This window comes from Leucopleurus acutus (assembly GCF_964270905.1).
Source record: "Leucopleurus acutus genome assembly, chromosome: 3".
In the NCBI taxonomy this organism is placed as follows: Eukaryota; Metazoa; Chordata; class Mammalia; order Artiodactyla; family Delphinidae; genus Leucopleurus; species Leucopleurus acutus.
In genome coordinates this window covers 127,062,042-127,089,566 of record NC_139145.1, presented here as the reverse complement: position 1 = coordinate 127,089,566, position 27,525 = coordinate 127,062,042, and the positions used below count along the sequence as shown (strand labels likewise).

Here is a 27,525-nt window from a genome sequence, read left to right as displayed (position 1 = left end):
TTTTAAAAAATCGTTTATTTACAAAATGTAAAAATTATTTACATTTATTCCGTTCAGAGTTCCCACTTTCTAAGGCTCACCCATGAAGCATCTTTAATTCCTTCATTAGAACTTTGGGTATACTGACTGAATAGATTAATATTGTCAGGAGAGGGCATTCATGTAGGAAAAAACTAGGAAAAAAGGCATACTTATTATGGCAGTATCTCAAAATTATTTTTTCTGAGAACTTACTTGTAGTGAGCAGTTTTATTAGAGGGAAGGTATTACTGAGGTATAATGATGCACCAGAAAGGTAGACACATTCTTTGATAAAATCAACAAGTGTGGACTAAAACATAATTATAGCTGATTAAAAAACATCTGTTGGGCTTCCCTGGTGGCGCAGTGGTTAAGAATCCGCCTGCCAGTGCAGGGGACACGGGTTCGAGCCCTGGTCTGGGAAGATACCACATGCTGTAGAGCAACTAAGCCCGTGCGCTGCAAGTACTGAGCCTGCGCTCTAGAGCCCGCGAGCCACAACTACTGAGCCCATGTGCCACAACTACTGAAGCCCGCATGCCTAGAGCCCATGCTCCACAACAAGAGAAGCCACCGCAATGAGAAGCCTGCGCACTGCAACGAAGAGTAGCCCCCACTCGCCACAACTAGAGAAAGCCCGTGTGTAGCAATGAAGACTCAACACAGCCAAAAATTAAAAATAAATAAAATAAATTTATTAAAAAAATAAAAAACATCTGTCTTCATTTGCTGGATGATCATGGGGGCTATAGATAATGTGATTAGTCCTTCGTGTTTTCTGATTTTTTTTTTTGTTGTTGTTCTTCTACCTCATTCTTCAGAATAAATTAGACCTCAGATAATACCAAGATGCCATCTGTTTTCTAATAAAAAGCCATTTGATGTTTTATCATCTAGCATCCCCATAAAATTATGGAAGAAATTTTCAAACATGAAGACAGTGGCAATAGACCAGTCACTTATTGCTAGTCTCCTAGGAAGTTTTGTAGCTAAGATACCATAGAGGAAGAGAATAGGCAAAGTCCTTTTACTTTCTTTTACTCTCAGTGAAGGCCATCCAGTTCTAGTCTACCTAACTTGGAGACCATATATAGTACCATCCTGGGTAATCCACAGTGCTTCTTTATACTTGCCCTGAGAATGGAAACCTCGACCAGGCCCATTATCAACTTAGTCATGAACAGGATTCAGCCATTTTCACATATGGGTAACTTCACAAGGTGATTTCACTTCATCTCTGTATTCCACCCCGAATTCAGCCTGCCTGGCCTTTACAATGTGGTGGGAGAGAAGATTGGTAGCCAGGAAGAAGAGACTGAAAAAAAAGCACATACCTAACCCTCCTATAACCATATGACACTATTTTGAGTGTAGTTTTAGGTAGGTACTAAAGTACAGTTTTACCATAGAAAGCTTTGTAGTTGATGCATAGTCCTTTAAATCAATAAGAACTTTTATGTGTTTAGAACAATGTCTGGTACATAGAAAGCACTGTTTAAGTGTTTTGTAATTATATGTATTACTACTATTACTGTCAACATTATTGCTATTTTAAAAGAAAAAGTACTGAACCACTGGCTCTGTAGGATTTGTTAGTTAACTTAATAATATGAAGAAATTTTGTATACAAATTATATCTGTGAATGTTTAGTATACCTCGACATCAGTATTACCTTTATTTTTGTTTGAGTATTGCACAACTAATTAATATTGTTTGATATGTAGCTTTTTGCATACACATTCTTTCAGGTGAGCTTTAAAATTTATTTTGAAATATAACCAGGATATTTACTTTAATCTTTTAAGAATATAGATCGAAATGAATACTCACTTTTCTTAAAGGTGAAAACATTTTTTCCTATTAGATCAGTGATTTTTAAACATTTATTTAATGAATATGATAGCTATTATTTTTTCCAAGTAGAAATAAAGCTGCTGGCTGGTAGTTTCTCATTTTCATTTAAAACACATAAAACCAACAATATTGGTGTTTAAGTTAATGATTTTTAGGATATGTTAATTATGTGTGAATAAATCCAAGGCTAAAATTCATTTCATATCCTTTTCCCCAAATGTAAGTAGAACTGGAGATACTTTAAGTAGAACCATTGGCTATAACTAATTCTAATAATTCAGTTCTAAAGGCTTATTTTTAAAATCCTTTAAATCTTTTTTATGGTATTAATTTTCTCAGTATTCTCATTACTTAAAAGATGAACACCTGACTGACTCTTGTCCATGTTGTTGTAAGTGCCAAGCTAATGTTCCTTGACCAATAAAATTTTTCTAATTTGGAAGGAACTTTTTCCCACCTGACATCTTGATGATGTGTAGGCTATTTTACACACTTTAGCCTTCATATTTTATCAGAATTTGAAATAAAAGAAGAAACTAGTATAGTTTCATTTCCAAACATAAACATTAAATAGTATGATTAAAAAGAATAAGTAAAATGTAACATGAAAGTAGAAATTAAAAATAAGAGCCAAAGAATAGAGAAAAACAGAGAGGAATGGAATATAAAATATAATTAGACTAATAAATATAAATCATATGTGCACACAGCATAACTAGATACTTTGATGGGTTACAGATTTGAATCAGAGCTCTCTGTCTATGAAAGAAAAACTTGATCACTTAAGTTAGGGATTTTCAAAATTGTTGACATTTTGGGCCATGTAATTCTTTCTTGTGAGGGACTGTTTAGAGCATTGTAGGAAGCTTAGTAGCATCTTTAGCCTCAACCCACTAGATGCTAGTTTTTAACAACCAGAGTTTCCAGACATTGCCAGATGTCCCCTAGGGGGCAAAATTGCCCATGGTTGAGAACATTTGAATTAAATTATTCACAGGGCTGAAAATAAATACAGATCTGTTGTATGGGCAGCTCTTCCTGATACTAGGACCAGAAAATAATTTTTTATCAGAGTCTTACTAGGAACTCATGGATATAATGAACAATGTTCAATATACTTTAAAATAGATAAATTTATTACTTTTAGGACTTTTTTTTACTATTGATATTTAATATTTGCTGATGATAGCATTCCTTAGGAAATTTGGTAAAAGTCCTTTGCATGATGGAGGCATGGAAAACAGTATGAAGTGACCTAATTGCTTATTTGCTTATATAAATTAATCTAGAAATAGCTTTTAAAATATCTGTAAGAAGAGATGGGTACTATGGTTTTTATTTTTAGGTTTTTTTTTTTTTAATAAATTTATTTATTTATTTTTGGCTGCATTGGGTCATCACTGCTGCACGCAGGCTTCCTCTAGTTGCGGTGAGCAGGGGCTACTCTTCGTTGCGGCGCGTGGGCTTCTCATTGCGGTGGCTTCTCTTGGTGCAGAGCACGGGCTCTAGGCGCACAGGATTCAATAGTTGTGGCTCGTAGGCTCTAGAGCGCAGGCTCAGTAGTTGTGGTGCATAGGCTTCATTGCTCCGTGGCATGTGAGATCTTCCCAGACCAGGGCTCAACCCCGTGTCCCCTGCATTGGCAGGCGGATTCTTAACCACTGAGCCACCAGGGAAGTCCTGGTACTATGGTTTTTAAAATAAATCTTTCTTAAATATTGTCTCCTTCATCATAGATCTTGATAAAATTTTAGATGGCAGTGATTGAGAAATTATATTCACTGACATACCTGGAATGTAGCCATTCTAAGTTCTCACTTAAATGTAGACCCTCTGCCTTATTTATCACAGTGGTTGCCAAAACGGTGGTTGCCAAACAGTCTGCTATTGTTGGTCTGTTAAACAGTGTGCACAAGTTTAGACTTGACTGCACTTGCTCCTTGAGGAGAAAAGGACATGTGAATTGTTCATAAGAATAATTTTATCCAATGTAATGGCCTACCCCTTTATCCTGAGATTTTGTCTTACTTCTGTTGTGAAAAATATTTAGGTGACAGCCTTTATTATTTCTTTTTATGTCTTCTGTTAGCATGGTAACAAGTTGGTTAGTTTCTGTCCCCTCTACATTCTCATTTTAAACTAATATGTTAAATTACTAAAGTATAGAAAATAATGCCTTTAAAACACATTTTGAGCTTTGAGTGGGATTGTTATTTTCTTGTGAAAGTGTATGGGTAATTCTCACCTGAATAGAATATCTTCTCACTTTGCTAGGATATGAGTTAGGTAAGAACCCAGGGCCTACACTTTTGCCAGGAAACATTTTTTAATCTGTCCTATTGCAAGTGAATACGATTTCTAAAATAGTAGCAATACAGAATGAAAGATTTTAGATATAGATGATATTTTGGGGTCATGTTTTGATCTGTATAATTAATATACATCTGTAATCTATGTTCTATTGTATCATTATTGTATGTGATAAGACATGTAAAATAACACTGCATAAACATTTGATCATTTTCAGCTTTAACAAGTTTTCTGCTTTGCACTTGAAAAAGAATAATTAAAAACAATATCCTTTTCCTATACTCTTCTGGTAATAACATTTTAAAGAAGATTTTTTATGTGTAGGTTTTTCATAGAGGAGTGGATTTGAAGAACAAAGCCCAAGAATTGAGAATATCTAAACACAGTATAATTTTCGGAATATAACAGGGACTCTTTTCGTAAGTAGGGTAGCATGTTGAGTGCCAGCACAATAGACACTCAGTAAATGCTTATTGAGTGAACCCATTTAAGCAGATATCAAAATATGATGATTAAATGATTCAGTTGCATGTCGTTTGCCATGCTGGTACTAGAAATTTCGTTTGAAATGCAAGGTTGGATCATGTAGTTATTTTCTGAAAGGAAAGAAAAGGGAGCTTCGTATTTTCTAAGTTGTTTTAACTAATGGGAGGTATATGGGAAAGCATTAAGTTACAGGTTAATACCAGTTTTTAGATAGATATTTATATACTAGCCATCTGAATAGCATTCAGAAAAGATTTGTAAAGAAGGGCATGTAACTTAGCTTTAAATGAGTCACTTCATTTAAACTGATTTTGAACAATGAATTAATTTTTTCTTTTAAAAAAAATTATTATTTTGGCAGAACTAAGTTCAGAAAGTCTCAGAACCTGCTTTAAGATCATCAATGGTTATATCTTTTTATCATCAACAGAATTTTTACAGGTATGTTGTAGTTTTTGCATTGTAAAAATTTGTATAGTTATTATTTTGATTGTTTCTTATTTGAAATCAGGAATCTTATTTTGAAACCTTTTCAAAATTTAATAGATTGATTTATTACTTTAAGGGGGGGAAAAACGTCATAAGCATTGCCTACTGTGGGGCAGATGTGATGTAGTCTCATGAATTATGTTATTTAACATAAAAAAATGCTCTACATGTAAATATATCCTTATATTTCTACAAAAATTAGAATAGCAATAAACTGTATTTTTATTTCTTAAACTTTTCCTAAAGAGTTCTAATTGAAATTTTATATGCTTAGAGCTTTAGTATCTAATTCTCAAATAGATTATGAGTCCCCAATTTAATTTTATACCTTTTTTGATATTGCAGATATATTCATATGTATATTTTGACTTTTCATTGAATTTCAGACATACGCAGTAGGTCTGTGTCAGTCCTTTTGTGAACTGCTAAACGAAATTACTACAGAAGGCCAAGTTCAAGTGCTAAAGGTACTGTCATCTTTCTAATGAATATTGTTGTACATTTTCCATCTGTATTTTGTGAAATTAGACCTTCATTTGGGTTTAGATGATGGGCAAGAAGGGGAAGAGTAATTCTAGACAGAATATTTTCTTTCAGCTGTATTAAATTGGTCTAATACCTCTGGACCAGGGTTGTCAAATTTGATTGTGCATATAGATCACCTGAGGATGTTGTTAAAATGCAGATTCCACATTTCTAACTAACTTTCTGCTGATGGGACCCCACTCAAAGCTCCCCCTCATCCTGAGACTTCACTTTGTGTAGCAAGGCTTTAAAAACTTTTACAAATTATCCAAAGCCTGGTGACATCTGATACTTCTCACCTGTCCAGTTTGTTAGCCTGCTTTTGGGACACAATATTCCCACTATAATTTGGTACTTTTAATTTGGATCGGCTCTAGAAGTTAGAGTACCAAGTTTTATGGACTGTGTATAACTAAGAACCAATGTTGAATCATTATATTGTATACCTGAAACTAATATAGTGTTTTATGTCAATTATACCTGAATTAAAAAACTTACAAACAAAAAAAGAACCCATGGGCTCTGAGTTAATCTTTATGCACTATATCTTTATAGAATCACTATATATTATCTTTATATATTGTATATAATTATGTATAATTAAGAACCAACAGTCTCTGAGTTGTATGTTTATATATTTATATATTAAAGATAAAGGAGTATCAAATGTATATATTTAAATATAAATGTATATATAAATATATCTTCACATGTATGTGTCACACACATATTTTGTATGGATTTTATGAGGTGTACTTTGTTAAAAGCATCTCTTTTTTGTTTCTAATTTCTTAGCTATGTTTTAAGTCAGATATGAGAGCTGGTTAGGTGAAGTGTTACTATAGCTTAACCAAGTAGCATTTTTTTGTGTGAAAACTATGGCATTGCTTTAGATCCTAAAAACAATTTGATTTCCTTCCAGTGAAATGAAAAAGTGTTTGCCCAAAGAGTTTCATTGTAAGAAATGTGTTAACCACAATAATCATAGCAACAACCCGTAGTACATTTTGGGGGGCTAAGTGGGTATAAGTTTGTGCAGGCAGTAAAGTCTTTCATAATAGCCAATAAGAGTAATCATCAGTTGGCACTTATTCAAGCATTACACTATTTTATGTGCTGTTCTTTGGACATTATACACATGTATGCACCTCTAAAGCTCCAGATATCTGTGTTAATATGCATGTTAATTTGATTTTCAAATTGGTTGCATTTACTATCATTGTTGATTATCCAGTCATTCACCATATAGGTCAGGGGTCAGCAAACTTTTTTTGTAAAGGACCAGCTAGTAAATGTTTTAGGTTTTGTGGGCCCTACAGTCTTTGTCTCAACTATTTATATGTTTTGTTGTGGATTGAAAGCAGGCATAGATGGTATGTAAGTTAATGACTGTGGCTGTATCCAAAAATGCTTTATTTACACAGTCATATAGTTGTTCGGATTTGGCCCGAGGGCATTGTTTGCCAACCCCTGTTACTGGTATTCAGTGCGTTCTGGTAGGCATACATGATAGAAAAACCAGTTTCTGCTCTTGAGTAATTCGTTCTTTTGGGGGAAGGAGGCATGTAAGCAATCAGCCCATATTTAGTGTGTTATGTTGTTTTGGATTAGAGGTATCTCAGATTACCTGGTGAACTTTTTGAAAATTTGGGTAGGACATAAGATGTTAGTATTTCTTTTTAAAAAGTTCCCTAGGTGATTTTCATGAGCACTTTCTAGTGTGAGCCATTGCTGTCCATTGGCTTTATGTTACTCTGGGAGTATAGATGTGGTCATCTAACCCAGCATTTTGCAGAGAACATTTTTCAGGGAGAAAGGGTGGAGATGGGACCTGGGTCTTAAATGTTTGGTAGGGTTAGGGTTACCAGATAAAACATAGTACTTCTATTTGCTAATTCTGGCAATCCTAGTGGGGTGAATTAGATTAATACAGTGTTAAGTACTGCAGAGAAGTGAACAGAAATAAGAACAGAGAGAATACTGTGAGAATTGTTTGTTGAAGGTGGGGATAATGGTGTTATTTAAAACCTTTAGTGTCTATAAATTGGAGGGGTTCATATGCCAGATTACTGAAGTGTTAAATTATAAAGTGATGAGAAAATGATTATATTATTAAGAACTATATTTGTTCCTAGGGCTACCATAACAAAGTATCACAACCTGGGTGGCTTAAAACAACAGGAACTAATTTATAATATTTATAGTGATTATCTCTCTCACAGAGTTCTGGAAACTACAGGTCTGAAATCAAGATGTTGGCAGGGCCATATTCTCTCTGAAGACTCTAGGGGAGAATCTGTTCCATGCCTTTCTCTTAGCTTCTGGTGGTGGCCAGCAATTTCTGGCTTCCTTGACTTATACATGCGTCACTCCAGTCTCTGCCTCGATTGTCACATGACATTCTCCTTGTATCTTTGTCTTCTCTTCTTATAAGGGCACCAGTCATAATGGATTAAGTGCCTACCATAATAACTTCATCTTAACTTAATTATATCTACAAAGACTCTATTTCCACATAAGGTCACATTCACAGGTACTTGGGATTAGGACTTCAGCATATCTTTTGCAGGGGGCAGGGCACAAGTCAATCCATAACAAGAATTTACTGTTAAAAAATAAAAAGATAGCTTTTGTGTGTGGAGAGGCAGTGAGGAAAATCTGATCTGAGTAGATTTTGTAGGTAAAAGTGACCCAATAGAAAGGAAGATGGCGCCAGAATGCTACAGGAGATTGGTATTTTAAGTCTAGAGCGTATGTAGAAGGGGCAAGAGTTTGTTTTTTAAGAGAGCTGGCCAGACTGGTAGTGATTGAAGCTGTAGATATAATGTTAGGTGAAGAGAGTAAGAAACTGGCATATGACCTTGATGTTTCCAGATAAAAAGACAAGATTGTCAGAGCTGCCTGATGCCTGTCACTGTGAGGCAGAGGAACACTATAGGATGATTAGTACATCTGCACTTATTGAGGAGGGAGAGGGGACTGAGTAGTATTCATCTCAGTATTCATTTTTAAATGAACTCTGTCTTACAGATGTTTAGGTTGAAATTTAAGAATGATTCAGTTATATTAGAATGTCGTCTTAGACTTTGTAAGAGAAATCTTGTAAAGTAAAGGCTTTTAACAAGAGTTGAAATAAAAAGTACTTTGGTAAATTCTGATTTTTCCCAGAAAGATTGTTTATCAAACATATTACATTTTTCACACTCTCTGATTTGCTGTTTTATATTTGAAATCACAATGGAAACTTAAATCCAAAATATTGTTATAAACTAAGAAGTGGGTAAATATAGAGTGAAAATACAGCAGAACTCTCTGGTTTTAATTTCATAGGTTCTTCAGTTTCTTTTTTAGAGTAGGGGGTAAAGGATGGGAATGTATGCCCTTGTTACTGAGAAGCTTGTGGGCTCTGAAGGAGTAATAACAGGAATCTGTGTGTGTGGCTTGTCAAGACCCCAGATACTGGAGTCCTAGTCTACCGCCATATGTCTATCAATCCTCACCTGTACTGATTTCAAAGTGTTCTAGCTCCAAAGCTTACAAGCAAGTAACATTAGACATGTTGTTTGCTAAACTGTTTTTGTGAATTTTTATTGCATTTATGCCCTTACCAAACTGATATAGTGGCAATATATAATTATGTTGAGGAACTTCCATCTGTCTTACAGAATCTCAGCTTCATCTTTTGCCTTGGTGATAATTTCTTCTCTGAAAGTAGGGATATAAGGAATTGATACTTTGGACTTAATTCTGTTTGAGGAATAACTGATTGGCAATGTGGGAGTGATAGAAATTTGAGAGAAAATTGTCGTGTCATTTTGATGTTGCCTTTGTAGATTTTTCAATATGTGTGTGTTTTATCTTCTTCTCCTTTACTAGACTGTAAGCTTTTCCATGATCCTAAGTTTAGTAAATAATAACTGCATTTGGAATGTTATTCTCTCCTTGACCTGTGCCTTGGTTTTGTACACCCAGCTCTGTTACTTATACATTCTTGAGTACATTTTGGACTTAAATTCTCTTATTTATTATATAAGGTGTTGTACTATATGATTTTTAATAATCTGTAACTATATATTATCTGAAATCCCTGTGACAAATTATAATCTATAAATTCTAAGTGATGAAAAAAGGTTGTTTCTTATGTTTATAAACACCTACCAGAAAAAATTTGAATTGAAAGTGTTTTTTTCCTCCTGCTTTTCTGCAATATTATTAGTAATTATTGAAAGACAACTTTTTCTGAGTCATATGGAATGGGATTGTGAAATTTATTTTGAAAAATGAGGCAAGTTTTTAGGATATGTCCTAAGGAGAATATTTATTTTCTTTTACTATTTGTTTTAAATTATATTCTTACAAAATAATTAGACCTAGTGTAACTTAGCAGGTGACTTAAGCAAAACTGCTAGGGTTAGAATATTAGCCCTGTTACTTCACAGCTGTGTGAGGTGAACCAGTTAATCTCTGCTCCTCACTTTCCATCTGTAAAATGGGAATAAAAATGTTACGTACTTCCTTAGGTTGTGGTGAGGATTATATGACCTTATATGTATAAAGCACTTGTAACATTGCCTAACATGTAATCAGCTAATACAATTGTTGGCTATTTTAATCTAATTATATAGTTATCTAATTATTTAATCTCCCTTTGGGGGAAAACAGACCACCAGGGAACTCTTCCTTTGACCATCTTTTGTAAATAAATGTTTATTTAAAATAGTACATTAGTTAAATTTTTTATAACTTAAGTAGATGATTTGCACAGCGATAGAATTTTACTCTTTTTCCAGAACCATGTTATCTCAGCTGGCTTTTTAAAAATAATTGTTTTAAATTCTTTCTTTCTTTTCAAAATAACATGCTCTTTTAAAAATTTTATTATGAAAAATTCCAAATTTATATAATGTACAGCACTACCCTTACAGTTTTACTAGAAGGAAATCTATTTGTTTCTCCTTTTTCCTTGAACTGAGAGAAGGTAATGTTATTATTTGTCCCCCAGTTGTGCCTAATATTTTTTGATTGAATGATTCAGCACAAATCAGTTACCATCCAAATATACATTGAAATATTTGTAACGTTTAACATGCGTTACACATTAAACCAGTTTCTCTCTAAGTATGCTAGCCAGGGGGTCATAAATAGGATATAAATACTTGAATTATATAACATGTGTTTAAGACTGTATTTTTATATAACATTGCTGTAGCTAAACCTCTGTATTTGATTTGAAATCCCAGAAACTGAATTTTATTGTTTATTAAATGGATGTTAAATACTAGAAATATACTAATTATCATGAAAAAATTATTTGTGTTTTTTTTTATATAAAAGAATATTTTAGGATAATGGTTCTTTTATGCTTGTACTTGAAAGCTGAGAGAACTCTCAACATTTTTGGCATTTTCCTAGTCTCAGAGTTCCAATAAAGTTATAATAGTTTTTAATATTGGCTCATTTTTTTCCCGTTTTTAATACCTCTCAGATACTGTTTCTTAATATAGTATGCACATTTTAAATATATTTTTGACTAAGTGTCACTGTTATACTAATTTCTGACAGTATCTGGAAGCAACTTCTTTGTTTTGAAGCAGAAAATTACAATGTTATGAAAATTGGATAGAGAGACAAGTATGCCTGCCTTCAGAGCAAAAATAGGCTTTAATGTATTCTGTGATTCGGAACAAGTTATCTAGATGAATACAATTATATTCTAAAAATACTCAAATTTAACATTTTTTTTAAATTTGAAATTTATCCATATGTATACATACCAACTTGAGTTTAGAAATTATCTCTTTTATCATGGTCTTATTAAGCAGTAGTGAGCCATGTTGGTTTTATTCACTGTGATAAGCCTTATTTAAGATGGCACGCATATTTTTAAGGTATAATTTATTCTGTAATAATTATAGCTAATACTAGCATTTACTATATGATACACATTTCTAAGCACATAGCATAGAGTTCATTTAATCCTCACATAAACCTGTGACAGTGGTACTGTTCTTTTCCCCATTTTTACAGATGAGAAATTAAAGCACAAAAAGATAAATACCTTGTCCAAGGTCACACAACTAGTAAGTATTGGAGCCATGTTATAAACATAGGCATTCTGACTTAAGCATCCGTGGTCTTAACCACTTTGTATGCAATGTCAGCCTAAATCAAAAAAATTGTTTGAGTGTAAGGCACAAACTAAAAGCCTACATTTTTCACAGGGATTATATTATAAAAACATAGTCTGTTTCTAAACTATTTCAGGTATATTCAGAAAGGGGGTGGATTGAAAGTAAAGTTAAGAAGTTCTATTTGTAATAGCAAAATGCTGATAAAAATAATTAGTAATAGGTGATTGGATGATAGGTGGTACTGCACCTTATTCAGCCACACAGAGGAGTACTGTGCAGCCTTAGAAAGGAATGAAGATGACCTCTGTATACAGTTTTAGAGTTAAGCAAGGAACAGTGTTTAGAGTTTTCTTGTATTTAAAGAGTGCAGCATAGATAGCAATGGAAAAATAAACCAAATTAAGAAAAGTAGTTATGTAGGGGAAAGAGGGACAGAGAATGCAAGCTAGATCTTTCAGGATGTATGTTTTGTACTTTAGGGTTTGAAGCCATAGAGATGTTTCACATGATTTAAAATAATAAAGTAAAAGCAGTTCTAAACATAAAAAAAAGGAAACATTTGAATCTAACTATTATTATGTTGGTGGCATAAGTCATCTGAGAATATTTCAAGTAATAGTATTTTACATGTACCTCCCTGGTGGGATATAACGTTAGGACAAAAAGAAACATAAGGAAATTATAAATTGCTTTCAGTATTGTTATTGTTATCAGTAATATCGGTATTATTATTTTGAAACCCATATGTACATATGTGGGCATTTTTGTACACAGCAGTTAGAAGCAAATAAGTTAAGGTTGTTAGAATCTGGGAGTTTTCAATATAAGGGAAGAAGGATGGAACTATTAAAGAAGTTATATAAAATGCTATAGTCTTAAATTGAATTTGGTGAATTATTGGTATATACTTCTCAGGAAGAGAAAAATAAATTTCCTAAATCTGTGTAAGCAAAGACCTAGAAGCAGTGTCAATCCAGTGGCAATGAGCACCTTAGAACCTAGATTATGGTCTGTAAATACTGTGTCCTGCTGGTTGACTCCAGAGCTCGGGCAAGAGAGACACAACATAAACTGGGGACCTCTCCTTGTGCCAGAAGGAAGAGAAGATGGGATTTTCTCAAAAGGATGCAAGAGTCAACTTGAAGGAGCTCCCACTGCCTAATAATGGGACAGTTTGAGCATCAAAACAAAACTAAACTAAGTGGATTAAAATATATCAAACAAGTCCCTGAGAACATAGTGATTCTCCCCAAGAAGAGTAACTTATGATTTAAATTCTCTCAATATCTGTAAATTACCTTTTAATAAACTACCTGTTATTGCTTTAGTTGTCTTTAGTGTTATTTCCTTCTTGGACATGTTTGGCCATCTGGCTATACGTGCATTTCACTTAAAATATACAAAATTGTGTATTACCACTGAAATCGTTAGATGCATTTTTCAAAATCTTGTTTAGAAGTGAAAGCAGTGCTGCTGATCAAAATGTTTGGTAGGATTCTGATCATTATGAAAGAACCTTCTTCATTATGGAAATAGTCATAATTTGAACTCTGACTTTTAGGTCACAACTGCAATACCTCCCTAGAAATTGGACTGTATAGAGTGTTATGTGTGTGGAAATAAGACCATTCCATACAGATTTTCCCACAGGTTTCTCAAGTTCACCATGTCTGAACTGAAGCCTCACTATTATTAATGGCATCACGATTGTACCCATTGACCAAACGTGAAAACTAGGAGTAATCCCAGACTTCTTCACCTCTGGTCAGCTGTTCAATTGGTTTTTTATATCTGATCAGCTCTGCTTTCTGATTTTCTCTTGATTCTGATCCACAGTCCTTGCCTCCAAGTCTGATAGTGGCATTTTCCTGCATAATTTTTCAGAAAGGATCTCATTGTTTCTATGGTTCCTAACTTTTTGAATACAAAGACTCCATTTTAGTTCTGAAATAAGTGAATCCTTTACATACTGTACCTTTATATATAAAGAAAGTGCATAATGACAGCTGGATTGTATTGAATGGTACGTTTCAGTGAATTTACATTTTAAAAGTCATAATCTTAAATATGTGATTACTTTTCCTTTTCTGTACAAACTTCTGTAATCTTTGGAGTTAATAATTTTTTTAGTGTAACTTTTTAAGTGCACTGAGTTCTCTGCCACTTGTCTCTGTTCAATATGTTCAGACACATTGACCCATAAGGATTTTATTACTTTAATTTTCTTGAAGAAGTCTTTTTCAGAGCCATGCTGACTCTCCCACCTTGCTCCCCCTCCCCAAGCTTGTAGCTTCTTTTTCTTTTTCCTAGTGTTCTGAAATTTTACAGTGATGTACCTTGATTTAGGGTTTTTTTAATTAATAGTACCAGGCACTCCTGGGCCCTTTTAGTCTGGAAAGTCTCTCTTTTAGACCCTTTAAAGAAAATATACTGTCTTCTCCTGGGGTGGGGGAAGGTCAGTTGCCCAAATATGCAGATTAGGGAATATCTGGCAATTTGTTTCCTAAGTAGACTTCCAACCTGTCTTATTTTTAGCTTTTCCTTTACCCTCCTTTCCAAAGATGTATGGCTCTGCTAATTCCTGTGGTTTTTGGTGGGGAGAGGTAGGGAGAAGATACATCTGGTGTGCATCGAGTTGCTCTCAGCTTTCTCTATTGTAACCTTAGATTTCAGCTTTTTCTCATCTGATAAGTCATTTACCTCTTGAATTTCTTTGTACCTTCCAGTATTCATCTCTCATTCCTTTTGTCCTTTAAAAATTATTCACCCTCCCTTTAAAATCTTTTTATATAAGTTTAGTGGGGTTTTAGGAGGGAATGAAGTTATAGTGTGTCTAACAATCAGCAGATGGCCTTGCTTTCCATTCATAGATAAAATGTCCGGTGACATCTGCCTCTGGGTAGCTTATCTGCACCTTCCCCCTCTATTCCAAATCTAATTTTTTGACAAAGTAAACCTTATTGAGGTCAGATTTAATCATGTTCTGAGTCTCATCATCTCCTGTTGCTTTTAATCAGGAACTGTGGTATCTTTTATCCTGTATTTCTTATTAGATAGCATGGTGTTCAGCCCACAGTAAAAGTTATTGTATTTTTAGATTTTTCTTTGCACATTCCTTTTACTTCTTGCACAAAATTAGAGGATATTGTCATTCATTGTACTGTTTGCTTACCTTGAGAATGTTTTGAAATGCACGAGGTGTATTTCTTGCTGTGTTGGGAGCATGCCATTGGCACATAATGAACAGAGATCAGAGATGCTAAAAACCCCTCGATAGGTGGAATAGTCCTGTGCAGTAAACACTTGTCCCACTCAGAATGCCAGTAGTCAGTCTTGAGAAACATTGCTGGACGTTTTAAGGGAAACCTGGCTCTGCCTTGAGACTGGTACTTGCCCACAACCCTCTCAAATGGTGTCTGCTTTCATTCTTACCCCGCAAGCAGTGGGGCTAGAAGTATGGACATTTCTTCTTGGACCTCACTGCTGCTTTCTGACCACTGCCTTCCTCACTCCGCCCCTCCCCCCCCAACCCTGGAACAAACAAACAAACAAATCCCACCCCAGTTTGAATTTCATGCTGCCTGTCTTTGTTATAGAGGGAGCCCATCTCACTCAGATAAAAGTAATTTATGTTTCAAATTTTCATCTGTAACAATGTGCATGGTTAATAATCTGTATGATTGTATTATAAATAAAATAAGATTATTTCTCGTTTAGTAAATATGCAGTATATATGCAACATGCCCTTTTCCATCCAATTTATGGATAAATTTAAATGTAGACTTATTTTTGGATAGTGAGTGTAGTTGTTACTGATTTCCCTTTTCACTATTAAAATACTTTTGAAGTGCCTTTTATTGCCTCAATAAGACAATAAACATTATAAAACATTAAACAGACATTAACATTTTATAAGCGTTATTTATTTAAAATGCAAAGATAAGAAGTACATTAACAACATATCTGTTATCAAAATGGGATTAATTATAATTCTATGTAAGATGTATAACTGTCTAAATATTACATACTTAAAATCGAATTGTAATTTTTAATGGATTATCTTATAAAAGTATGTCTAGAATATTGAATACTTCATGTACTTATATATATGTGATATTTAATACATTGTTTTCTTTATCTGTGTTTTGCATAAAGCAGTGAGTTGCATTATTAAGCATTACCAATGTGTCATTTTGGTTTTTAGGTTGTGGAAAATGCCCTTAAAGTGAACCCAGTATTAAGCCCGCAAATGTTTCAACCAATTCTACCCTGTGTTTTCAGAGGTATTATAGAAGGGGAGGTAAGATTTTTCTTAAGCTTCTAAAGTTAGTATTGGATTCTAGGGTTCTATTTTAATTATTTTCCTTATTCATTGGAAAATTATTTCTTCTTCACATATGTAATCCATATAACTATGTACATAATATATATTACCTTGTATGACATATATTTAGTTAGAACTCAGGCAATATTGGTGTTCATTCTAAAGAAGCAGTGTAAAGAAGAATATTGTTATTTCATATCCCTGTTGATTGTTACTTTTTGTCAATGATTGTTTATATTTGTACCATAACACAGTTTTACCTATGCTGTATTTTAATTGTACAGAGGTATCCTGTAGTGATGTCAACGTATCTCGGCGTTATGGGTCGAGTCCTGCTACAAAACACTAGTTTCTTTTCCTCACTACTTAATGAGATGGCACATAAATTTAATCAGGAGGTAAGAATCAATTTACTTAAATTGAAGGAGGTCTTTATTCAAATAAAGATTGGAAATAATTTTGTGAAATAATGAGTCTATAAAAGTCTTGTAGTATTTAAACTTTATTTATTTCCCTGAATCAAATTTTATTATGTTCAAGAATACGAAATGAAATAGTACATAGTTGAGTCATTCATAGAATTACTTTCAACAAACAGATGATTTTGAAATAAATATTTTTGTTATTTTAAATCTTTAATAAGTTGTATTGATACTATAATTTGGGAGAAGGAGAAGGAAACCTGTGAATGGCAGTTGAAACTTAAATTTTGTTCTCTCTCAAAATAGGCAGTTTTATTCTGCTTAGCCATAGGATAGAATTTTGATTTGTTATGGTTGCCGTTTTTGTTAACTCATACATAAAATGAAACAGGAATACTTTACATATAATCATGTACTACCTTTGTTTCATTTCCTTAATGAACTTGTTCTTAATGCCATGCAATGAGTTTCTGTCATCATTATTGTGGGAAATGACTTTTTCAGCAGAAGCTTATTAAAAATATACTGTAACTGAAACCAACCACCTGAGTAAGTATGGAATAGGTTATTAAGTGAGTTGGTTACTTGAGACTACATACATTATATTAAAATATGGTTTTTATGTCTTAAGTCATTAATCTGTTAAGATTTATAAAATGTAGAAGGTGGAATGTACTTGACTGATCTCTAGAATGGAGGGGCAGTTTGTGAAAGCTTTTGGTTTGTGGCTGAAATAGGTATTACCATTTCCACTTTTAATGAAAATCCAGAGTAAGGAAGTGTGAACTGTAGAATGTATAGTTTTTCCAGAATTAGACTAATGTAATTAGAGAATCTAGACTTTATTTTGATGAATAGGCAGGACAGATTTTTCATTAGCTTCATTAAATTTAACTGTGATGGAATAATGTTAAAAGTTTAAAGAGTTTATTCACTTGAGTTCAGCAAAATCTGTTGAGTGGTTTTAATAATAACTATATTTAACAATATAAATTTTATGTATTATTTTAATTCTTCACAACAACCCAATGGATAATAATATTTTTATTTCCATCTTACACCTGAGAAATCTGAGGCTTGGAGAGATTTAGTGACTTGGTCAAGTTTGCAAAGCTAGCAAATGATGGAATTGATATGCAGACCCCAGCAACCTCACTTCAGAGGCTGATATCTCAGCGACCACATTCTGCTGCCTCTATACATCCTGCAATAGGCACTTCTCCACTAGACACTGAAGACACCTGGTTTGACAAGCCGATAGTATTCTTTTAAGGGAGAGAGTACTTACACAGGCAATTTTGTAATATTATTATAAATACTATGTTAGAGTTTTGTCCATCGTGCTGTGGGAAGAGAAAGAAAAGCTGTCTACTCTGTTAAATTTTTTTGTCCAATTTTTTTTCTTGTGATAAAATACACATAGCATAAAATTTACTATCTTATCTATTTTTAAGTGTGCAGGTCAGTGGTATTAAACATATTCACAGTGTACAATCATCACCACCATGCTTCTCCATAACTCTTTCAGACTTGTAAAACTTGAACCTCTATATCCATTAAAGAATAACTCCCCATTACCCTCTCCCTGTAGCCGCTGGAAACACCATTTTACTTCCTATGTCTGTGATTTTGACTACTCTAAGGTACCTCATATAAGTGGAATCATACTGTATTTGTCTTTTTGTGACTAACATATCACTTAGCATAATATCCTGAAAGTTCATCATGTTGTAGGATATGTCAGAATTTCCTTCCTTTTTAAGGCTGAATAATATTCCATGGTATATATTTATCACACTCTACTTATCCATTCATCAGTCAGTGTACACTTGAGTTGCTTCCACATTTTAGCTACAGTGAATAAAGCTGCTATAAACATGGGTACTCAGATATCTATTTGTGACCCGCTTTCAGTTCTTTTGGGTATATATCCAGAAGTGGAATTGCTGGATCATGTTGTAATTCTGTTTTTAAGTTTTTAAGGAACCACCATACTATTTTCCACATAGCTCCACCATTTTAAATTCCCATCCACAGTGCACAAGGGTTCCAGTTTCTCCATATCCTTTCCAACGCTTTTTTTTGTTTTTGATAGTGTCCACTTTAATGGGTAGGAAGTCGTATTGTAATTTTGATTTGCATTTCCCTAATGATTAGTGGTGTTGAGCATGTTTTCATGTGTTCATTAATCATTTGTGTATCTTATTTGGAGAAATGTCTAAGTCTTTTGCCCTTTTTTTTTTTTTTTTTTTTTTTTTTGCGGTACGCAGGCCTCTCCCTTTGCGGAGCACAGGCTCCGGACGCGCAGGTTCAGCGGCCATGGCTCATGGGCCCAGCCGCTCCGCGGCATGTGGGATCCTCCCGGAGCGGGACACGAACCCGTGTCCCCTGCATCAGCAGGTGGACTCTCAACCACTGCGCCACCAGGGAAGCCCTTTTGCCCATTTTTGAATCCGTTTTTCTGTTGTTGAGTTTTAGGGTTAATTATGTATTCTGTATGTTAATCTCTTATCAGATATATGATTTATAAATATTTTCACCAGTTTTGTGGGTTGCCGTTTTACTATGTTGATAGTATCTTTTGATGCACAAAATTTTTTAATTTTCAAGAAGTTCAATATGTCTTAGTTTTTTCCTTTTATTGCTTATGCCTTTGGTGCCATATCCAAGAAATCACTGCCAAATTCAGTGTAGTGAAGCTTTTGTACTTTTTTTTTGTTTACGAGTTTTATAGTTTAGATCTTACCTTTAGTTCTTTGACCCCCCCTTTTTTTTTCCAATTGAAGTATAGTTGGTTTACAATATTATATTAGTTTCAGGTGTACAGCATAGTGATTCATTATTTTTTTACAGATTATACTCCACTAAATGTTATTATAAGATAATGGCTATAATGCCCTGTGCTATACAGTGTGTCCTTGTTATTTATCTCTGACCCATTTTAAGTTGAATTTTGTATATGGTATGAGATGAGGGTCCAGCTTCATTCTTTTGCATGTGGTTATTCAGTTTTTACAGTGCCATTTGTTGAAAAGAGTGTTCTTTCCCCATTGAATGATCTTGGCACTCTTGTCAAAAGTCATTTGACCATATATGCAAGGGTTTATTTCTGGGCTCCGTATTCTGTTCCATGTCTATATGTCTATCTTTGTATGATTATCACATAATTTTGATTACTAAAGCTTTGTAAGGCATGTTGAAATCCAAAAGTGTGAATGCTCTGGCTTTTTTTCATATTTTGGGGGATGGTTTTGTCTATTCAGGGTCCCTTGAGATTCTATATGAATTTTAGGATGGGTTTTTCTGTTTCTGCAAAAAGTGTCATTGGGATTTCGACAGAGCTTGCATTGAAACTGTAGATTGCTTTGAGTAGTATTGACATCTTAATATTAAGTCTTGCAGTCCATGAACATGGGATGTATTTCCATTTATTTATGTCTTAATAAGGAGTGTTTTATATTTTTCATTATACAAGTCTTTCACGTCCTTGGTTAAATTAATTCCTAAGCATTTTATTCTTTTTGATGATAGTAAAATAGAATTGTTTTTGTAATTTCTTTTTTAGATTGTTCATTGCTCATGTATAGAAATGCAACTGATTTTTGTTGACTTTGTATTCTGCTGCTTTGCTGAGTTCATATTTTCTAACAGTTTTTTTGGAGGAATCTTTGGGATTTTCTACATAAAAGAACATATGATCTGGAAACATAATTTTGTTTCTTCCTTCCCAGTTTTGATGCATTTTATTTCTTTTGCTTGCCTAATTGTTCTGGCTAGAACTTCCAGTACTGTGTTAAATAGAAGTGGTGAAATTTGGCATCCTTGTTTTGTTCCTGATATTAAAGGATGAGATCTTCTCAGTCTTTTGTCATTCAGTCTGATGTTCATCATGGGTTTTCATATATGGCATTTATTATGTTGAGATATTTTCTCCCTATTCCTAATTTATTCACTGTTTTTATCATGAAAGGGTATTGAATTTTGTTACATGCTTTTTCTATATCTATCAAGGTGATCATGGGTTTTTTATCCTTTATTCTGTTAATGTGGTGTGTTATCTTGATTGATTTTCATATGTTGAATCATCCTTCCGTTCCTGGAATAAATCTCATTTGGTTATGGTGTGTCATCTTTTTAATATGTTGCTGAATTCTGTTTACTAGTACTTTGTTGAAGATTTTTGTATTAGTGTTCGTAAGAGACACTGATCTGTAGCTTTTCTTTTTTGTATTATCTTTGTTGGGCTTTATTACCAGGATAATGATGGCCTCATAGAATGAGTTAGGATGTGTTCCCTCCTTTTTGATTTTTAAAATTGAAATTTTAAAAATATTGTAATAAGTCCCTGCTAACTAGAAAATAGTATAATAATAACCTTGATAAATGCTGTAAATAATTAATAGTATAAATTTTACTATGAAGCAGTTTATCATTTTTTTTTCTTTTGATGTGGACCATTTTTAAAGTCTTTATTGAATTTGTTAAAATACTGCCTCTGTTTTATGTTTTGGTTTTTTGGCTGCGAGGCATGTGGGATCTTAACTTTCCGATCAGGGATGAACCCACACCCCCTGCATTGGAAGGCGAAGTCTTAACCACTGGACCACCAGGGAAGTCCCTATCGTTTCTGTTTTGTAAATAAATCTTTTGAATGTGCAGGAGTACAATGAAGAAATTATGTTAATAATAAATTGCAGTGTAGAACATCTTCTGATATGTTGAAGAATTTAGAACGATCTGGAACCTCTTGAAACTTTAGGACTCAGTGCAAAGTAAAAGTAATCTTTATTTCTGGAATGAAAAATATTTTTATTATTTCAGCAAAATGTAGTGATTTGTTATTGCTTAATGATATAAACTTTGGATGCAAAGGTGCTTAAGAATTGTATCATTAGAAGTTGAAGGTTCTAAATACATTTCATCAGCATGTCAGTCATGTTCTATTGTTTCTGGCAAAGTAAAGAATTTTTGCAGCAGTCAGTGAGGAAAAAAATTAAGGAAACATCATGAATTTATGTTAGATAATAAAGTGATCAAAATAATAAAGTTTTTCCACTGTCAGAGTGAACAAAAACATTTGGAAAAGTACCATCAGCATTTAAAAAATTCTGTCAACTATGCAGTTTTAATACAGTATCTTAAGACATGAAATATTTAATAGAAATTTCAAAAAATTAATATTTATGGGACTATCATTATATTCTAAATTTGTTTTTCACCTGCTAGCTAACATGTATTTACTGAAATGAGAAAACGGCTTTTTGAAATATTTATATAGATTACTTAAAATGAGAAATTCATGACTTTGAAGATATTTAATGATGTTTATTGAACTCATATAGCTAGGTGAAACAATATTTGAAATAATAAATATGGTGTTTAAGAAAAATATTTCAGTAAGAAATATTTAACTGAAAACCTCATTGCCAGTGTCTCTCTAGGGAGAAGTTGTATATAGTTTCAGTCAAAACTAAAAAAACATTTTCCACATATTTGGTTCTAAGTCACTCAATTTAATCATATGCAATGAGGGATGTAAATCAAACAAATCAGAAAGCTTTTCTTAATAAATTTCATTTTACTATCATATTGATTAAGCATCAGAGAAACATAAATAATATACCTGCAAATCAGGAATTGAATTATGAAATTGGAAGAATATTAACCCTGCAGTTTTACTTTTTCTTTTCATTTCTCCCTCATATGTACTAATGCTATTAAGCAAATGTTGATAGTTTTCTTGCAATATATGAAAGCTGAGATGTTCAAAACTACTCTTTGATGTAGTCAAATCCTAAACATGTATCAGCATTTCCACAAATAGTTTTGGGCACATCACCAGAAGAAGAAATGCTGTTTGGGATATTTAGAGATATTTAGACTTCATCCAAAAGTCATATTTGTTTATCCAAAAGTCATATTAATTTGTTTAATTTTATTTCATTTTCAGTGAGCTGAACTTTACAACTATCATTAGCCAAGTTTAGGATACAGTAAATGAAAGAACCTAAAGATTCAATATATTTTTCATCTGTCATCAAAAAGGGGGGCGGTCACATAATTACACAATTTTTCTTATAATTAATACTTCGTTTTGGTTGAATGATAGTTCACATTTCTTAATTTTCATAATATCTTTCACTTTCATAATTTTTTCTTTTATATGGTCAATTACAAAAAAGTGATTTAACGTATCTATCACAGATCTCTCAGCTTTAATATCCAAAATATTTGCAGTAGAATGAGCAGAATTCTAACAGATTTGATATATCAATACTTCCATTCATTATGATACTGGGAGCCCTACCAGTGCAACAAGGCAATAAAAAGACAAATAAAAGCATACAGATAGGAAAGGAATAAGTAAAACTGACTCACTTTGCAAACAACATGATTGTATATTACAGTCTCCAGTAAAACTACTACTAAAGTTACTAAGGTCATGGGTTACTTGGTCAATATGTAAAAAACAATTTTATTTCTCTTCACTACCAGTGAACAAATGGAAACTGAAATTCTCAAAACACGATTTACAATAACATTCAAACCTAGAAATATTTAGGATACAGTTAACAAAATGTGTGTAAGACAGGTACAGTAAAAACTACTAAACATTGCTGAGAACATTAAAAAACATCTCAGTAAATGTATATGTATGCTCATGGATTAGATGATTCGTTATTGCTAAGATAAAAATTTTCCCTAAAAATTTTTTTTTTGGTAGAAATTGGCAGGCTAATTCTAAAATTTATATAGAAATGTAATGGACCTAGAATAGCCAAACCTACTTTAAACAAGAACAAAGTTGAAGAATATATAATACTATCTGATTTCAAGACCTATTATAAACCTATATATACTAACCAAGAAAGTGGGATAGCATGAAAATAAACATTTAGGTCAACGAAACAGAATTGAGTTGGAAAATAGGTGCACACATTAATGGTCGGTTTATTTTTGACAAATGTACCAAGGAAATTCAATGCAAAAAAGACAAGTCTTTTATTTATTTATTTATTTTATTTTATTTATTTTTTTTGGCTGCGTTGGGTGTTAGTTGCGGCACGCGGGGTCTTCCTTGAGGCCACTTGCGGGATCTTTCATTGTGGTGCGGGCTTCTCTCTAGTTGTGGCATGTGGGTTTTCTTTCTCTAGTTGTGGCACGTGGGCTCTGTAGTTGCAGCACGCGGGCTCTCGTTGAGGTGTGCAAGCTCAGTAGTTGTGGCACGCAAGCTCAGTTGTTGTGGCGCGCGGGCTTAGTTGCCTCATGGCATGTGGGATCTTAGTTCCCTGACCAGGGATCGAACCCGAGTCCCCTGCATTGGAAGGCAGATTCTTTACTACTGGACCACCAGGAAAGTCCAGAAAAAGACAAGTCTTTTAGATGAATCAAGGTAGATTGACCTATAACATGCAAACATATATGTGTATACATATGTATTTATTTATGTGTATATGTGTGTAACTCTATACGTGTTTTATATTTGTATAACATAAACCTCATTGGAGGGCACAGTAACTTCCTGTTTTGGTTTTAGGTGACACACTCATTCACACATTCCTTGAAATTCTTCCCTTCTTTAGATTCCAGGACACTGTAAGTTAATTTCCCATTGATTTCCTTCTTGGTCTCATGGGTTTCACTTCCTAGTAAACCATAAGCATTTTCTAAGACTTAGTCACTGACTCTGCTTATCTCCAGCCACAGTCACTCCTTTAAGGGAGGCCAACTCTGACCTTTTCCTTACAATCCAGTTCCAGTATCTTTACGTCAAGGTCTTCTGTCTTCTTTGAGCACTCAGTGTCCTCTGACATTTCTTCTTTTGTGTGTCCATTATGCTTAATCTGTATTTCTCTCTCATTTATTCATAAGTTTTCTCATCTTTTATTGTAGAACAGCTCTCTCACCTCCATCCTTTTTTCCTGTGGCCTTAGTTTATTTAAGGGCCTGGGCCAGTTATCTCAAAGAACTTTGAGCCCTTTCCTGGTATCATTTAACCCCCTGTATTTTTGTAAGCTATGTTAAATCCATCTTCTTTTCACCTCCATTGCTGCTGCCATAGCCCAAGTGCTTTTCTCGTGACTGGAATATTACCATAACCTCTAATATTGGACTTCCTCCAGTCCCTCTTCTACAGGTCAGCTGAATGGTCTTGCAGATTGAATTACAGAATTGCTTACTTGCTTGTCTTCTCCATTTGACTGTGAACTCCAAGGTCACAAAGCTAGGAGATGGTAGAGTTGGGGAGATGTACCATATTTTTCTTTTCATGGCTTCATCTGTATATAGGGGTACATACCTCAGTTGGTGATGAAAGTTCTGGAGGCTCAGAAGTCCAAGATCAGGGTGCCAGCGTGGTTGGATTCTGCCATTTCCTGAATTGTAACCTGCTGACCTTTCACTGAGTCCTCATGTGGTGGAAAGGCAGAAATTATTAAAATGGTTTGATAACGATTTGTGCTACATAGCTTGTTAGTGTTAAAATATCAATTTGTATAAAAAATAAGAAAGATTATATTAAAATTTTTTAATTTATAGTTACTTTCTGATTTTTAAATTTTTCGTTTTACTTCAAGTGATTGTTAGTAGCAGCATGATTTGAATCTGGAAATGAGTCACCTAGCATAGTATGTATTTGCATGAATGGAGAAGATCTGAAAATACAGCTTTACTTGCTATTAGACCTTAAAGGAAATTTGCCTCTGTGCTATCCTGTGCTTAACACCATCTTTCTACCCAAAATAATATGCTTTGCTAATCCAGGGAAGACTAACTTATGGATAGTTCTTTAGGTGCTGTGCATTTAAGAGTCATCATGTGATCAATCAACTATACTCCAATATAAAATCAAAATTAAATTTAAAAATAAATAAATAAAAGTCATGTGGAAAATTTTCTGAAATGTCCTATGTTTCTCTATTATCGCAAATGTCTTAGGTTTACATTTAAAAAAATACACGAGAGTAGGCCACCACCTCCATTGTGTTAAACATCAAAATATACAGAAATAATGACCTGTGGCTGGTGCTGTTACTATTTCAACCCTTTGACAATATGAAGGATTGAAGAGAGATGTTATAGGTTCAGACTGATTTCTCTCACTGTATTTAGAGCACTGGCTTTTCATGGAACACTTCTTTTTTCACTTTTCAATGTGAAGAAGAAATGTTTTTCACGAAGAATTTGACCAAAAATTGTCAAGCCATCATGTTTGAGTCTAGAGACTATGGAAATGAAAGAGAATGAAATATTATTGTAGTTCAAATGGCTACTTTTGACTGTGAGCACAGTTTTAAAGAACATCAGAATCAAATAGGACTAGGAAAATGAGTTCCAGTAAATCCAGGTAGCTTTGAAGCAAGCAGGGATTTTGCAGAAAGGTTTGTCTCTTCTAAACACTTGAAAACAGTTGTCAGATAGTAGAGAAAACCAAGTTAATTAAGAGTGATTTAATATCTTTAGGAAAGAAGTTGGGTTCATTGCAGAAGTCACCATTAGAACAGTTCCACCTCTAAGCATTTGCTAGTCAGAGTCTTTCAGAGTCATTTTTTATATAGAATGAAGAAAACTTTTTAGACTGATAACGTAATTTAGAATTTAGAGCCTTAGGGTATTGAAGAATGGTACTTTTGCTGTAGGGAAATTTGCTAGAAAATGACAGTATTTGTAGGCCCTTTTTCTCTTTAGGCTTCCTCTTTCTTCTGAGGGATAGCATCTATCTTGGTTTAAACAAGTGTTGTGGAATTCAGGATGGGAAAACAGGCTTTTGGGATGAGGGTGTTTCGCCATTCAGCGTCCTGATTTTTATTTAAGTCATCTGTTTAATTTGTTTCTCACCTTGCCTTACCCCTGTTCTTGATGCCTTGAGTTGGAGCTTCTTGGATTTTATTTTTGCAGATACTGCATCTTTGGACTCCTTTAGGAGTGGGGAAGGCAATCTAGAAGGTTCTAAGTGTTCTTTATACAGATTCCCAGCTAGTTTTTCTGTTTTGAGCTCTGTGCCTCACCTCTGTCTTCTTTGTGGCCTGATGATTGCAAGGTTCTGAAAACCAAGTCTGTTTGCATTAGATTATTATTCCTCTGGCAGGCAGTTTGGTTCCAGGCTTTTCTGTTCGGCCAAGTCACTTACCACTCTTTCATTCACCTGCCATCTTCCAAAAACTTGTAGCCATCTTTACCCATGTAGTTTCTCCTCTTTTATAGACCCTGGGGGGTTATTTGTTTGCTTTTTATATTTCTTTACTCTCATTTTAGTGGGATTTCAGAGGGAGCCAGCAAATGCATATGTTCAAAGCTAAAATTGTTTTCACAATGTCAGTATGCTTCTAGGGTAAATAACTTCTTTATAAAGATGTAATAAGGTGTGTGCAGCTGCGTAATTGGAGTAATATTATCTGTTTATCTTTCTATAAAACTAAGACTGAACTCAACTATTCCTTAAGTATTTCCTTGTTTTCTAGAAACATTGTCATCTTACTCTTTCTGGCAATATCCCTTAATTTAGACTTTATAAATTTGGGGGGAGGAGTGAAACATTTTGTTAACTTCAGTTCTACAAGGTAAGAAGATGACTTTCCTCAGGACCTGCTACTTTGATTATAAGACTTTTTCTTTAATCAGTCCTAAGTGTTTGACTTGAAACAGCACACATCTTCCTAATACTAGAGAGATTGAAGGTACTTTTTTGTTTCCACACAATGAATGATGTTTCATGAAATTTTATGTAAAAGTGACATTTTATTGCTTGAATAGCAACTGGTATGAAGGTTAGACTAAGAAGATAACATTTGGAGAGAGAAATAAAAAAAGATAGCCATTTGCATAAACATATTATTCTGTTCCTACAGGGAATATAATTATATAAAATTACTTAATTCTTATAGACAACATTTATAACTCATATTCTTTAAAGTTGTAAAAATGATGGAACCAGTCAGAAATAAAATTCTGTCTTTCTACAGT

At 33.7% G+C, this 27,525-nt stretch overlaps 1 protein-coding gene and 1 long non-coding RNA gene across 2 annotated transcripts in view; one reads left to right on the top strand and one right to left on the bottom strand.

Moving 5' to 3' along the window:
• Nucleotides 1-27,525, bottom strand: part of LOC309960542 — a 106,265-nt gene that overhangs the window by 1,072 nt on the left and 77,668 nt on the right. The window lies entirely within an intron of this gene.
• Nucleotides 1-27,525, top strand: part of IPO11 (importin 11) — a 216,301-nt gene that overhangs the window by 113,370 nt on the left and 75,406 nt on the right. The window contains exons 23-26 of the mRNA XM_082837371.1: nt 5,034-5,113; nt 5,548-5,628; nt 16,022-16,117; nt 16,426-16,539. Of these exons, the coding sequence (XP_082693497.1) occupies nt 5,034-5,113; nt 5,548-5,628; nt 16,022-16,117; nt 16,426-16,539 (371 nt within the window). The remainder of the gene's footprint in view (nt 1-5,033; nt 5,114-5,547; nt 5,629-16,021; nt 16,118-16,425; nt 16,540-27,525) is intronic.